Source organism: Chiroxiphia lanceolata, chromosome 18, assembly GCF_009829145.1.
Source record: "Chiroxiphia lanceolata isolate bChiLan1 chromosome 18, bChiLan1.pri, whole genome shotgun sequence".
Classification (NCBI taxonomy): domain Eukaryota; kingdom Metazoa; phylum Chordata; class Aves; order Passeriformes; family Pipridae; genus Chiroxiphia; species Chiroxiphia lanceolata.
The window spans coordinates 12,448,803-12,463,706 of NC_045654.1; the positions used below are offsets into that span (position 1 = coordinate 12,448,803).

Consider the following 14,904-nt stretch of genomic DNA (forward strand, 5'->3'; position numbering starts at 1 on the left):
TTGTTGTCTTTCATTGCTAAAAATGAATTGTGGAGCAAAAGATCTCTTATTCTGTGGTTAGTTTTCACCCCAAAATTGGCAGTATTAGAGGGAGATCCAGTCTGTTTGCAGTTAAGTGCAATGTAAGAGTTATGTCTGGAGTCAAGTTGCCCTTCAATAGCAATCCAGTGTCCCACACTGTATGGATGGGATAAGCATTGAAATCCTGCAGTGTACAGTGGGGAAATTTTTCTTTTTATCTTTGTACCTTCTTTGTCTTCACAGCCAGCAAAACTTTACTCATGGCTTCCACAGCTGGAGCACAAGAGAGAGTTGCTGAGACAGAGAAGCCTGTAACATTACAGTTTAGAGGGAAAATGTTTACTGTGTCCTACAGTCAATTCTGTCAGCTTATTGACAGACAGTCTCTGAAGCATCAAGGTAAGGTGCTACATGATTCAATTCACGTATTTATCTTTTTTTAAAATCTTTTTTTTTAAACTTTTTAACCATTTAGAAATCAAAATTCTAGAAGCTATAATTGTCTTCATGTTGTAATATCATGTGTCTGTGAAATTAATTTTTTTCTTGTCTTGCTGCTTTCCTGGAAAAACAAATGAATTTATTAATGAGACAGTGGATGACCTGAGTACTAAACCTAAATCAGCATCTACACTTTCGTGTCCAACTCAGGTAGTGTGCTAACTCTTTATATCATAAGTATGTACTTGACCAGGAACAATATATAGTTTACAACATTCATGTGTGTGAAATAGTCAAAGCTTTAATATTTAAAGCATTTAGAATATTGTAATTTCCCAGTCTGATCCATCTGTACTCGTGGACTCTCCAATAGTTGCTTGAAAGTCCCATCACATTTTTGCCAGTAGGCATAGAGTAGGAAAGCAGATTTATTTTGCATTACAATACCAAACCTAACATCTGTCCTTGTATCACAAATACTAATTATCAGCTTTTCTCCTGCTCTCTTCTCCTTTCAGAGTCATTCCCACAACTTTTGTATTATCTGAATTATCATTATTTTCTACTTCGTTTTGCATAAATTTCTTTTTCTTTTTTTTTCTTGCATAAGCTTTATCTGGTCAAAATAGATTCAGAAAAGAATTTTGAATGTAAAGGGTATCTTAGAAGAAAAAAAGACAACTAAAGGAATGCCTGGACAAAATATATTCTTGGAATGAGCGTTGTTGCTCCAGAACCCCCCTGTATGGCAGAGACCTGTTGGAAACTTGCTCTTGGATCAGGGAAAGAAAAATCTCTCAGCACTGTTCTGCCAGGATTAACAAGTGGTGCTGGGCTGGCTTTGTAAATTGCCTTCCCTATCCCAGTACTGCAGAGGTTCTGAAGGATCCACTGCAGGAACTCATTCTGACAGTGAAGCAGCAACAGATCTCCCTGAAGGATGTTATTATGAGGTAATTGAGACAAATCCATCTGCAGTCTGTGCATGGATTTGATGGGTGCATGCTACCCTCCAACACAGGGTGTTATGTGAAGTACTGTAAAATGCCAAAAGTGATAAATAAGCTGCCCTGTTTCATTCTTTTTGCAGGCTAAATTCCTTTATGCTGAATCTATTTGTATCCCAGATGTGTAATTTTAGATCATTTTAAGATCTTAAACTGGCAATTTAAATTAGTGGCAGTTCCAGTTCCATGGCAATTGTCATTAGTTATGTAGCAATTCTACTTTGACTTACCTTGCATTTGTTGTGTTAATACTGACAAAAGAGTAGGAGGTGTAGTAAGCTTATCTTGATAACCTTATGGATAGTGGTAATTTCCTCGAGTGTTTTTCAGCATTTACTTGATGCTAACATAAAACTTCATGCACTGATTTACTTTCAGTTGCCCTTAGCCAGGTGCTTTATGTTTCTATGCAAACATCTTCTTTATGACTGTTTTTGAGCCGTTAACAGCCCGAGCAGTTACCAATTACTGTCATAAAGTTTTGGGTTGTTTTACAGAGATCTGTGCGTGTTGCCAGCTGTAGCTGTCGCTCCTCCATGTTTGTATGTGACCCATCCTCCTCACACATATACCCATGGATTGAAGCTCTTGAAGTCTAATCTCAAGGCACAGCTCCTTCCCTACTCCCACTCAGTGCAGCAGACAGCAAGGCCTCGTTCTGTGCAGTTCCCAGATCCCCGACTGGTGCAGTGGGACTCAGGTATTAAAAACCTCCCCCTGGGCCCTGCCTGGGCTTTCTCTGATGGTTGAGTGGGACCTGCAGGTTCTTGTTTCATAAACAGGCAAGATGGAAGCTCTGGCTGTCTTGCTTCAGAAGCTGAAAGCAAGAGGAGAGCGAGTGCTGATATGGACCCAGATGATTCCAATGCTTGATATCCTGGAGCTTTTCCTGAACCTCCATCTCCTCACGTACGTACGAGTCGGTGAGAGTGGTGCTCACAGCTGGCATTATCTGGTAAGAGGATCTCTTACTCAAGCTAATAGTTAATAGATGCTCATAGTGGGAGGGAAAATGCTAAAGGGAAGCCTAATACATTTGCAAAATTCATTTGCATAATTCCCTTGCTTATTGAAGCAAATTATGTATGTAGCTGGAGCACAAATATGTAATTATATATGAAATATATCAGTCATATTACTATTTGATGAGGCATCCAGGGTGTTTCCAAGAAGTATGGCACTAGTTGTCCTATGTTTATGAGTAATTTGTGCTTGAAATGCAGATGTTTTAGTTCACAATAGCATTTTGATTAACTGCTTTTGCTTTCAGTATCTGTAGCTATTTGCATTGTTAGTACTTGGAGTGTAGTTGCTGTTTTTATGTTGGCACTTCCTCAGCCTTACTCCAGGGGCTTTTATTTTTTGTAGAGTGCCCTGGCATTGCCTGAGGATAAATTGAAAGTATGCTCATTTCCCTCCCCAGTAAGATTCTCTCTATCCTCTGGGGCCTACAGTTTGAGCAAACATTAACAATATAGTTAAATTATTATCATTTTTTATTTCAAATTGTATCATTATGCTTTCTGTCAGATGCTATATTAAAGAATACTTTGCCTTAAAGCAACACAAGGCAGCACAATAGAAGGGATTCTATTTAGTCAACAGACAAAAAAAATGAGGAAGCACATACAGGATATAATAGTCAGGTGTGCTTAGTCAGAGGACATAATGTGATTACTGTAATAGATCTTTAGATTTTTATCTGGCTGACTGGACCACAAATGAATAGTTTTAATGGTAGACAAATTAGTTTTGAATTGTGTGGATCTGTAATGTGGGTGGTCAAATCCCTTAAAACATTTGCATGCTTAATGGGGAAGTTATAAGAAAGCAATTTTTCCAATCTTCTCATTTTGTTAAAAAAGTTTGCGTGGAAATTTATTCCTAATTAATGTGAATTCCTAATTAAGCTGCTTATTTTCCCCATTTTAGGAATCCATAAAAAACTTCAACCAAGACAAGAGGATCTTCTGTGCTATCCTTTCTTCCCACACTCCTTCCATGGGTGTCAGTCACACAGATGTGAACGCTGTTGTCTTCTATGGCACTGATTTGGATCTGCTGGTGGACACAAAGGCTGAGGAATGGTGTGCTAAAATTGCAAGAGGCAGAGATATCCACATATACAGGTGACTTATGCTAAGAAACAGTACTGGTGTTTTAAAATCAAAAATAGAGGGAAGATGATTTTGGGTGGAACTAGGATTTTTGGTTGAGGTCATCCTTTTAGTTCAAGTAATTTGGTTTTTTGAGATCCCTGTAAAGATTATATCACACATCTTCCCTTCAGACTAGAGGGCAAATGAAAATTCTGTCCTTTTTCTTAATGTTTCTTCTGTTCCTGTCTTTCCCTCCCACTTTCATCTTACAAACCATCTGGACTTCTGTGTTGGGACAGTCAAAACAAATGTGCCTGTTTTCAGCTCTTGATAACCAAGAAATGCCTTACTTGAGCTGTCACTGGATTTCAAATCCACTAGTGATGAGATGCTGATGTTTGTGTTGTTGGAAGATGTATTTGAAAGCTTCTCTCAGGTGACAGTTTCTTTCCTTGGAAGAGCACGGGGAGCTCTTCTTTCCCTTGGGAGCACAGGGGAGCTCTTGCTCACCTTCCACCACAGGCCAGGTGGGTGTGCAGTGCAGACACCCTCAGCCAATACCCTGCTCTTGTATTTTTTTGTTAAACCCAGATGTACAGAAGACAATCTGTTTATTGCTCGTTTCAAAAACAAGAGCTTAAAAAGACACGGTGTTTTGAAAATATGAAATCAGGTGTATAAATAAAACCTTCCTCTAAAAAACTAAGAGTCAAATACAGAACTTCCTATGAAAACACCTGATGGACTCTAAATGAGTGTTGGTGCTCACTGCTGTCATTGTGGAGCATGAGACATGAAACAGTTGGGTTTCACAGAGGATCACTTTTTTCTAGGCAGCAGCATTTTGTTTTGTTTTACAGGCTTGTAAGTGGTAATTCTGTCGAAGAGAGGCTGTTGAAAAAAGGTATTAAACATTTGATTCAAGAACTGGCTGCTCAGGGAGACGATTGTTCAACAGGCTTTTTATCTCAGGTACTGTAACTTTAAGAATGTGAACAGTTACTTAATGATACATTAAAAAAATAAGTGTTTTTCTAGATCAGAATTTTGAATGGGTAGTTCTGTATTTATTTCTATCCTTGTTTGGGAGCCAGTGATATGTGTTAAAGTCAGTAGAGATCCTGAATTTTTAGCTCATATAGAAAATAGGAAGATAACCATCTAGAAATAAAAGTTGTTCCAATGAAAATTTTACTCTATTATTGACATTGTTTTAATCAATCAAAACCAACATCTGCTGCAGCAAAAGCTGTCAAATATATCTGTAATCTGACTTTTCTAAACTCGATTTTAGGATGTTGGAATAATTTTTGACATCATACACTGTCTTATTGAATACTTGAAAACATGTTTCCGTAAGGTTCTTTGCTCTGAATGTGGAAATGAGGATTCTAGAAAGTTTACAGAAGAGGCACTGTCTGAGCTAAGAAATGACCCAGATTCAGAGCTGTATGATTCAAGAAACACCATGGATCCTTCTCAGTTAGAACAGCTGGCTAGCTTGGTGGGTCAGGTATGGTGACTTCTCTTGTTTTATGGAAACCTTTAGAAATATTTGGGATTTCCTGTGCAACAATCAAGTGGCTTTCATGAAGTACCTTATTTCCAATCTATTTACATTGAAGAGTTCTGTGCAAACTTAAATATTGAAACGTTCCTGGGAGGTAATTTGAGCTTGTTGATAGATCTGTTCATGTACCAAAGCACTTAAGTCACCAAATGTTCTCCTGAGGATTGTAAAGTATATTGGACTAAATGCACTTCATGATATATAAAGTGATATAAAACCAGTTTACAGCTCTGTGCTTTGCAGATACTTGTGATTTTTCTTACAAGGACTAGGATCTGATTCTTCTTAGCCTTTGCAGGTCCAGAGGGAAAGGTGAGTTTAAATTGAAATGTGCTTTGCATTGTGAAGACTTAGGGTTTTTTACTCAGAAATATGAATTTCCTCAGTGCTATGACAGCATGACCTTGGATGTATCATTTTGCACTATCAATGCATTAAAAAGAAGGAAGGGGAGCTGTTTATTTTAACTTTTAAGGGGCAGGATATGAATTGTCTTCAGTCAAGACTACTGTTAACTATGATTTTTGAGACAGGGCACTCATGATTACTTATTTTTGGTACCTAAGCCTTGAATTTGTATTTGTCCCAGAACACAGGTGGTTATCCTCTTCGTGTTAGCCAAGCCTATGTTAAGGACTGGGATTCTGAGCATACCCAAATCTATATGAATCACTTCGAGTTGGTGACAATGACTGCTAGAAAAAGAAGTTCCTCAAAGAGGTTTCTGTAAGCTTAATTCTACTATCACTATTTTTCCCCAGGTTTAAGAGTAAATCCCTTCAGTGGCCTGATTGGTGATTTTTTTTTTCTTAAGCACAGAGGTGTTTCACAGGGGCCCTTCTCTTGTCAAAAACTCCGTGATGACTTTTAACCTTGAGTTTGTGTCAAAGAGTCAAACCTCTGCTTGTGCTGATGTAAAGAGAAGCTTGAAGTGCTTCAGTATTGCTCCATGGGATGCACCAGGAGGGTCAGCCCAGGCTTTCAACTCTTTGCTCTGGTCTAACAGTGTAGCTGCCATATTTCTAGGTAAAGAACTGCCTGGAGTTCCCTGCTAATCCCCAGCTGTGTCAGATCTTAACTGCAGATTCCTCTTCCAGAATTTTCAGATTATTTCAGTTAAAACGCCATTAATATTAAAATAGTTGCACAAAATTCAGTTACCTTAAGCTACTTCATTTACTTTCAGTGCAGAGAACTATGACAAGCTCCTACCAATGTCTGGGGTTGTTTCCACCTGTGCAGAGCCTTCGACAGTGCAGGAAAAGGTCCGTTCAGTTTTTCCAGGTGAATTCCATTTGTTTCATTTTTGGAGCATTTCAGCAATGTCAGAAGCAGCCAGCCCTGACGTATATAATAATTTTTTTTTGTCAAGTCAGACTTTTTTGATTGCAATTATTGGTTGAGAGACAACTAGGAATTAATTTCAGGATAAATCTTTACATCAATTCACAGTAACAACTGTGGAGTTTATCTACTCAGAATTAAAACAATTACAAAGAGGTCTCCTGCTGTGATCCCTCCTTCCACCTCTTTCTGTTGTCTTAGGCCTTGAGTGAAGAACAAATAGCTCCTCAGATGCAGGAGCAACAACCTAGCCAGCAGCAAGCAGGGGAACAAACAGTGGAGCAAATCCAAACCCGGCATTAACCACAGGGGCAAACACAGGACAACACAGGCTGTCCTGAGCAAGTGGAAGTCCCGTGAGCTCATAGAATCAACGAGGTTGGAAAAGACCTCTGAGATCATCGAGTCCAACCTCTGACCTAACACCACCTTGTCAAATGGACCATGGCACTGAGTGCCACATCCAGTCTCTTCTTAAACACCTCCAGGGATGGTGACTCCTTGGGCAGCCCATTCCAATGTGTGATCGCTCTCTCTATGAAGAACTTCTTCCTGATGTCCAACCTAAACCTCCTCTGGCACAGACTGTGCCCTCTTGTCCTACTGCTGGTTCCCTGGGAGCAGAGCCCGACCCCCACCCGCTCCCCCTGTCAGGGAGTTGTAGAAAGCAAGGAGGTCCCCCCGAGCCTCCTCCTCTCCAGGCTGAGCCCCCCCCGCTCCCTCAGCCGCCCCTCACAGCACCTGTGCTCCAGTCCCCTCACCAGCCTCGTCGCCCTTCTCTGCAGCTCGCAGGTGTTGTGGACTTTTACACCAAATCCTGAAGGACAGCCCTGCCCGCACAGAGTTACTTCCCCCTGCGCTGTCAATAACCACGACTTTGTCCGTCCTGTCGCCGACTCTCGTTCCTATCGCGACATACGCGGGGGGGGGGGGGGCGCGACACGAGCCCTCTCTCACGCCCTCCCTGCTGCGCAGGCGCGGCGGGCGGCGCATGCGCGGGCGGTGCGTGGTGCCGTGCGCAGGCGCGGCGGGCCCGCTCCGTGTAGTGGCGGCGCTGGTGGCGGCGGCCCCGCCCGCGCGTCCTGCCCGGGGCCCGCGGGGAGTGCGGTGAGTGCGGCCCACGGGGCCTCGGCGCGGCCGGCGCGGGTCCCCACAGCCTCCCCGACCCCCCTCCGAGCCTCGGGGGGCGGCCGCGAGGGGGGGCGCGGGCAGGGCCGGGCGCGGCGGGGGGAGCGGCGGCGGCGGCGGGGCCGGTGCTCGCCCCGGGGCCCGGGCGGCCCCGCTCCGCGCACACAAAAGGCGATTCTCTGCTCCGGGACCTCCCCTTGTCGGCCTGTAATTAATTAGGTGTTTTCGCTGGAGCCGTGAGTGTTGGCGAGGTGCGAGTAATTAGAATAATGGGAGCTTGTTGCTGGCGGTAGGTTGGTATCGTTTGAATCTTAATTATTTGGTGTCGGCGCTGCGAAGGAGCCACAACACCGCCGAGAATTGCGCTGTTGTTAAATCTTGTGGAAAAAGGGCCTGTAAGGAATGGATTTTTTTTTTTTCCCTTTCCGCTCTGCGGACGGAGCTCGCTCGGATTTGAGCTCCGGGGAGCGGGAGAGGCGAGAAGCCGCCGGGATGAGCCCCTGGGCAGGAGAGCGGGACCCACCGGGATGAGCCCCTGGGCAGGAGAGCAGGACCCACCGGGATGAGCCCCGGGGCAGGAGAGCCGGGAGCCGCCGGGATGAGCCCCTGGCACGGGAGGTCCCGGGCTCTCGGCCCCTCTTGTCCCTGCTGCCACCCCTGTGACAGCGCTGCCCTGCTGCACCTTCCCGGGCAGCCGGCACTTTCCCGCGGCAAGGAAGGGAGTGTCTCCATCCCCAGGGCTTGAGCAGATTGTGCAGACAGCCCAGGACGGGGGAGCGGAGAGGTGTGATGTGTTCCGTGCCTGGGCAACGGGGAAGCAGGACGGGCAGCTCCCGCTGCATCCCGCACTTCCCAGGAGTGCTTCCCAGTAGTTCCGCGGTGCTGCTGCCTGTTGCAGCTTGCCAACAACTCGGAGTTAGGAACGCAGAGGCAGCACGCTTGTTTATGTGTGTGTTTGTGCTGAAATACCGAAAACGAAACTGTTGCTTTCAAAATGGGAGAGACACTTTGATTTATAAAAAAAAAAAGAATTACCAAGTTTGATTTTTCTGCTAGTCACTGCTGTGCGACTCCCAGCCTGAATCTACCTGTCTGCGCTTGTCAGTGGGATTTTTGTTTGTCTGTGATTGAAATAGAAAGCCAGAACGTGTTTTTTTTGTTTTGTTTTTGGGTGGCTTGACTGAATAAACAGCATTTTAAAAGAAGTGCAAGTTTGGTTAATTTTAGTCTCTTAAGTGTTCCGAGGGAAAGGGAAGGCAGAGTTAAGCATCAAGTACAGTACTTTTTCAAACATCTAGATGATTTGGTAGAGAGTTTATTCATGATGCATTTTTTGAGTTGAATAGTCGGTCCATTTTTGTATTTTTAGTTACTGTTGAAGCAATGAACTATATGTTGTAAACAATTATGATTGCAAGAACTTTGTATTAAGAGTTAAAAGCACTGAAACACTGGGAATAGTAAACAAAAAAAAAAGAGTAGATGTATTTATATTGGAGACTTGATTCTTGAAGTTCTACAGAAAGGGAAAAAGTTTTGTTGGTTTGGTTTTTTTATTTATTTATTTGAAGTCGTTCTAACTAGCTAAGGGGAACATATCATTCTTTAGTTATGATATTCCATGGTTATGATGTATGCTGTAGTTATAATATATTCTATATCTTAGCTATTCAATAGCACTTTGTTAACTAGAGAAATGTATTAGGGATTTAAGTGAGCTTTAGTTGTGCTGAGGGCTTTGGATAATTTGAAACATTTTAAGTAACTGCCAAACCAGGATAAGAGAGTTCTTGCTGTAAGGTAGTCTTTCTAATGGTAACTAAGTAGTTTCAGCTTCAGAAGTGATTTTACCTTCCCTGAATTTCTGCTTTTGTGTATTTCTTTAGAGTGCACTGTAAACCCCTAGATCAGTGAGAATGCACCATGGTAATGGTCCTCAGAATGCCCAGCGCCAGCTCCAGAGGTCCAGGTCCTTCACAGGCAGTGAGGGAGAAGAACAACAGGCAAATCTGCCCCAGTCCCCCGCAGCTTCTTTTGCGCCCTCTGCGAGTCCATCTGCCCCCCAGTCCCCCAGCTACCAAATCCAGCAGTTCATCATGAGCCGGAGCCCGGTGGCCGGGCAGAATGTGAACATCACTCTGCAGAACGTGGGCCCCGTGGCCTCGGGAAACCAGCAGATAACCCTGACCCCGCTGCCCCTGCCCAACCCCACGTCCCCGAGCTTCCAGTTCAGCCCCCAGCAGAGGCGGTTCGAGCATGGATCCCCATCCTACATCCAGGTTACTTCCCCGCTGCCCCAGCAAGTGCAGTCCCAGAGCCCCACCCAGCCCAACCCCGTGCCGGTGCAGACGCTGCCCAACGTCCGGGCCGGCACTCCGGGCCCTGGCCTGGGAATGTGCAGCCAGAGCCCTACGAGGGGATTTGTGGACGCCAGTGTGCTCGTGAGACAAATCAGCTTGAGCCCTTCCAACGGGGGGCACTTTGTGTACCAGGAAGGACCGGGAATTGCACAGATTGCTCAAGGAGCTGCTGCACAAGTACAGCTTCCATCCTCCGGGGCGCCGGCGACGGTGAGGGAGCGCCGGCTGTCGCAGCCCCACTCGCAGTCTGGGGGCACCATCCACCACCTGGGCCCTCAGAGCCCCGTGGCCAGCGGGGCCAACATGCAGTCCTTGACTAGCCCGGGCCACATTACGACGACCAGCTTGCCACCCCAAATCAGCAATATTATCCAAGGGCAGCTTATGCAACAGCAGCAGCAAGTGCTTCAAGGGCAGCAGCTGGGTAGACCCATTGGATTTGACAGGACTTCTGGTGGATTGATAGCGGGAGTTGGAGGACCTGGTGCGTTTGGGATGACATCACCTCCTCCTCCCACAAGTCCTTCACGGGCCACTGTGCCACAGGGGCTGTCGAGTCTTCCTCTTACTCCAACAGCTAATACAGCAGTGAAAAAACAACCCAAAAAGTTGGAGGAGATTCCTCCTGCCAACCAAGAGACTGCTCAAATGAGGAAACTGTGTTTGGATCATCACCATAAGCAGATGGAAATTCTTAAGGAAACTTTTAAGGAATGTTTGATTGAACTGTTTTTCCTGCAACATCTTCAAGGGAATATGATGGACTTTTTAGCTTTCAAGAAGAAACATTGTGTTCCACTCCAAGCATACCTGAGGCAAAATGACTTGGATCTAGAGGAGGAAGAAGAAGAAGAACAATCCGAGGTCATCAATGATGAGGTAAGAAATCTGTCAGTTAACGTTTTTGGAATAAAATCGTGGATGAAGTTGTAACATCTTGATTGTGAAGTATTAAAGAAGGTGACAGGACCTGAAAAATCATTTTTACTTGATGAAGTATGGCAGTTTTTCATTTTTTAGATGGCCTGAGAGAATGCAGTTCTGCTTGGTAGTGTGAGTTGATGGGTCAGTTGGAGTGTGCTGTTAGATATATGTATTTGAAAGAAAAGAGCACAGAGGTGAAAGAAGCTTTCATTGTCCTGGTTAGTAGCATGCTAATAAAGATAGTATTAGTGTGAAAGCTGATTTAAACTGTCAGAGAGGATATGACTAGGAATTGTCATTTAAATTCCACTTACTGGGCTTACACAAACCGAAAAAGAACAAGCAGAAAGGGTTACAAGAGGTTAACCTGTATTTGACTCGTGTGACTATGGTTAGATAGATGTTACTGAAGCTCAGTGTTTCTGTGGCAACAAAAAAATCTGAATTAATCTAATTAATGGGAGGGAACATGTGAATCATAATGTTTAAGGATCCATGGTCAAGCATCAGGTTACTGAGGCTGCCCTGGAGCTCTGAACCTTTGAACAACCAGCACTTACAGACTGGTCATTAACAAGTGCTTAAATTACGAACTAACTTGAATCCATTGTTTATTAATGTCAAAGGACTTGAAACAAGCTTGCCACAGAAAGGTGCTCTGCAGCTTTTCCTGCACGTTTGTACCTGTTTGTGCAGCTGCTGACCCCCAGCACCCTGTGGGTGGTGCAGAGCCTGCCCATGAGCCTACATGGCAAGTGGTTGCAGCAGGGTAGACAGAAGTGATGCCCCTGCATCACTTGGCACTCAGAAATACCTTTTAAAATTTGTGAAAATCTCTGTGGGTATAGAGCTGCCAGTTTGTAGAAGAAGCAAACCTGTTATATAAAGAAACTTGCATTGCTTTGAATACCTGTTAGTCACGAGTGCCTCAAGTGAAAGTTGATGACTCTTAGGTGTGAATCATTAGCAGTCATATCTTCAGTTGGAATTCGTGGGAAATTTTAACAGTTTAGCAGCTGAAGTTTAATTTGTTCATTGCTTTGTTGTCTAAACTTCCTGATTAGGAAAAATATGTTTCTGCTTGTGGTATTTATTGATAATTTTGAAGGAATAATTTCTCCCTATATATAGTAACATAAAAGCTAGCCTGTTACTGTGATTTATTGGCAGTGGATATTCAGTATTCTTTTTTCACCTGGTTTGTGTTTTGTCAAATTGTTTAGGTGTTCTTGTTGGGTTGCGTGTTTGTCAGCTGAAATACCAGGTATTTTTAACTCCCGTCTGCACATTTTGAGGGCTCTTTAGTGGGTGTGAATTGTCCAGGTTCATTGAAGCCAGTGGTGCTGCTACACTTTACATCAGCTGAGGCTCTGCCCCTCGGTGTTTGGAGTTTGCTGTGCTTCACTGCCTTCTCGTGGTAGATCCTTTTTTGTTTGTGGAAGCCACCTGTCCCTGTAACTGCTGGAGAATTCTGCAAAACGCAACAGCAAAAGTCTTTGAGTGTTTTCAAGTGATGAATCCTTCTGCAGTATTACGACATCTTTTGAGTATGTTCTTTCTTTGTTTGTTTGTTTGGTTTTTTTTTGTCGTCTTCTGTTTAATTTCCCCCTCCCCTCTCTTTATCACTTTCTGCTAAAGCAACGTGCTTCATCCCTTGCCTGGAAAGGTTGATCTCTTTGGGAATTGGAGGGGAGAGCGAATGGTGGCTGTGCTCATTGCTTAAATAAATGTTGAAGCTCTCTTACGTTCAAACTGTCTGTCATGCTAATTTGTTGTCCGTTAGCAGCAGCAATCATTAAATTTAAAACACACTTTTATGTTAACTGCATCTAAGAAAAAGTTTCCAGTGATGAGAGGTCACTACAAACAGTCAAGGCTGTGCTCTGTTCTGCTATTAAAAGTAAGACAGAACTCTAAAAACGGGCTGTGCTCAAACCAAGCTGCACTGATGGTGGTTTAGTTATTATCCCCTCTTCACTGAGGTGCCATCAGTACCAAAGGAGTGTGTTGAACAGTTAAAAAAAAAAAAGAAGAAAAACTTTTAAAAAGAAAATGATTCTCCCTTCTTTTTTTTTTCCCAAAATATTTCTCTCAGGTAAAGGTTGTGACAGGAAAGGATGGGCAGACTGGTACTCCTGTCGCTATAGCAACCCAGCTTCCTCCAAATGTTTCTGCTGCTTTTTCATCCCAGCAGCAACCATTTCAGGTACTTTTCAATGGTTCTAAAATGTAGTTTCATCCCAGATTTTTTTTCTTCATTCAGATTTGATATTTCTTAGATGAATTAGAATTTTCCCAAAAGCCCATCCCTTATCATCTAAACAAAACAAAAAAAACCTTTGCAGTCTTCAAATGCATCAGTATAACTGAAGCCTTGAGGAAGTTAAAGCTTTGTCTCCAGGTTGCTGGCTTATTTCATTAACTTTCAGCTTGAATGTTTTCACTTTGGTTTGTTTGTCTTTTGTTTCCCTAATGCATTTGGTTCATTCGTGCATTCTGCGTAGTGATAATATGGATTCTTTGTCTGTGGCATTGTAATTGTGGATTTCTTCTAAATTTCTTTTCTTTTTTTTCCCCTTACGTATTAAAGGTTTTGAGTGTGGCTACAGAAGGTTTTGGATTTGCCTTCCCTGAAATGTTTTAAACAACAGTACTAACCCTCTGACACAATTTGTTTTAACTAATTAACTGCTTTCCATTAGCTCTGCTGTAAACGTTGGGAAGAAGAAACGGAAGGTCTTTTTTTACTATATAAGTTCTTTTTAATGATTTTTTTTTTCTTATTAGGAATGCTGAAGAGAGTGAAGAAATAAATGAGATAATCAGTGCAAATTTTTATGGATCAGTGATGATGCAACTTTTAAGTTCAGGCTGGTATGGGTGTGTGCAGCTGCCTTCAACTCTGTGTTACCCAGACACCATTGTTTATATTCCCTGAGAAGTAATATACCCTCATTCAGCTATCCAGTCTGTACTGCCTTTATCTAGGCTTTGGAAAATGGAGGGTTCAGTGAAATATGAAATGGGTTATGTTCCTGTGTGTAACCAAAGGCATGTTCCTTGTGCTGGTGTACAAAGGAGTCATGTAGTGAAGGGACTTGCACTGAGAGTTCTTCCTTATGGCCAATATTGACACATCTTCCAAGTCTCCTTAGGTAGTCAGGCTTCATCTAAGTTTAAAACATGTGATATTATATTTATTGTAGTGATTAGGGTTATCATCACGCTGTAGCTGCAGCAGTGGTGAACTAGTCCTGGGAGTATTGGACCATTTCAGACCAGTTTCAGAGGAACTGGTTCATGCTAAAAACCTACAAAACTGTCTGCGTGATAATGACCTTTCAGCACAAACTGCCAACAGAAAGTAACATCTCTTTCCATCAGTCTTTCTCTTTGCAACTGTTTATAGAGAAGTAATGTGTCCCAATCAGCATCACCATTCAAATCTGAGTGCATAAGTGCAGCACTCAGAGTGATTATTGTGGCTGTGCTGCATAATCATGACCTCTGGAGAGCTACAGTATTTTAATTAAAGTTGGGACAGTTTTAGTCTAGTACTAGTGGTATGTGACTGCAATTTATAAAGGCATAACATATCTGCTCTTTGAAGTGTCTGCCCTAAATTACATGGTGATAATGCAGACAGCTGGGAGGCGTATTCTTAAGAAAATGCCAGTCAAACATCCTAAAGTAGAGATACAGCCTGAAACTGGGAGTATGTGATCATCCAGAGTGAGAGTGCAGGTGAGATAAATGGCATTTGAAGGGGAGTTTGGAGAATGTACTTTCTTAAACTGATGTCCCAGAAAGCATTTGATGCAAATGGGACATAAGCTGAATTTGTTAGTTAATTCAGTAGCGTTATACAGAATAAGTTCTTGTGACTTATTTTGCAAGTTCTGTAAATGTCCAAGTGTAGGATGCTCTGCCAGATACTGGCTGTTGGACTTGAAATATGCTGCATGTCAGCCTTGTGAGAAGACAAATATTTGAAAACTTAATCCAATTGA

At 43.0% G+C, this 14,904-nt stretch overlaps 2 protein-coding genes, 1 long non-coding RNA gene and 1 other non-coding gene across 12 annotated transcripts in view; all 4 read left to right on the forward strand.

Moving 5' to 3' along the window:
- The first annotated feature begins 266 nt into the window (after window positions 1-266).
- Window positions 267-5,426, forward strand: LOC116796002 (E1A-binding protein p400-like). Of its 6 annotated transcripts, none has more exons than XM_032706175.1 (8): window positions 267-420; window positions 613-672; window positions 1,073-1,415; window positions 1,967-2,169; window positions 2,252-2,424; window positions 3,402-3,598; window positions 4,429-4,540; window positions 4,929-5,426. In XM_032706175.1, the coding sequence occupies exons 3-8, from the start codon at window positions 1,411-1,413 to the stop codon at window positions 5,088-5,090; spliced, it is 852 nt and encodes a 283-aa protein (XP_032562066.1). In that variant the 5' UTR covers window positions 267-420; window positions 613-672; window positions 1,073-1,410; the 3' UTR covers window positions 5,091-5,426. The 6 variants fall into 6 exon arrangements, 5 of the variants coding, with proteins under 5 accessions (XP_032562066.1, XP_032562064.1, XP_032562067.1 ...); XM_032706173.1 differs by having other exon boundaries at window positions 617-672; XM_032706176.1 differs by having other exon boundaries at window positions 617-672; window positions 1,119-1,415.
- Window positions 2,799-2,937, forward strand: LOC116796055. The gene has a single exon (XR_004360243.1). It is a non-coding gene; the product is annotated as a small nucleolar RNA SNORA49 (small nucleolar RNA).
- On the forward strand, window positions 5,426-6,766 carry LOC116796003. Of its 3 annotated transcripts, none has more exons than XR_004360221.1 (5): window positions 5,426-5,450; window positions 5,728-5,864; window positions 5,953-6,164; window positions 6,325-6,403; window positions 6,684-6,766. It is a non-coding gene; the product is annotated as an uncharacterized LOC116796003 (long non-coding RNA). The 3 variants fall into 3 exon arrangements; XR_004360220.1 differs by having other exon boundaries at window positions 5,958-6,164; XR_004360219.1 differs by lacking the exon at window positions 5,953-6,164.
- Window positions 6,767-7,745: 979 nt separating this feature from the next.
- Window positions 7,746-14,904, forward strand: part of EP400 (E1A binding protein p400) — a 48,182-nt gene continuing 41,023 nt past the window's right edge. The window contains exons 1-3 of one of the 2 annotated variants that reach the window (XM_032705459.1): window positions 7,746-7,861; window positions 9,497-10,849; window positions 12,990-13,100. In XM_032705459.1, coding sequence (XP_032561350.1) covers window positions 9,527-10,849; window positions 12,990-13,100 — 1,434 coding nt within the window. In that variant the 5' untranslated portion in view covers window positions 7,746-7,861; window positions 9,497-9,526. The remainder of the gene's footprint in view (window positions 7,862-9,496; window positions 10,850-12,989; window positions 13,101-14,904) is intronic. The other variant, XM_032705460.1, reaches the window with a different exon arrangement.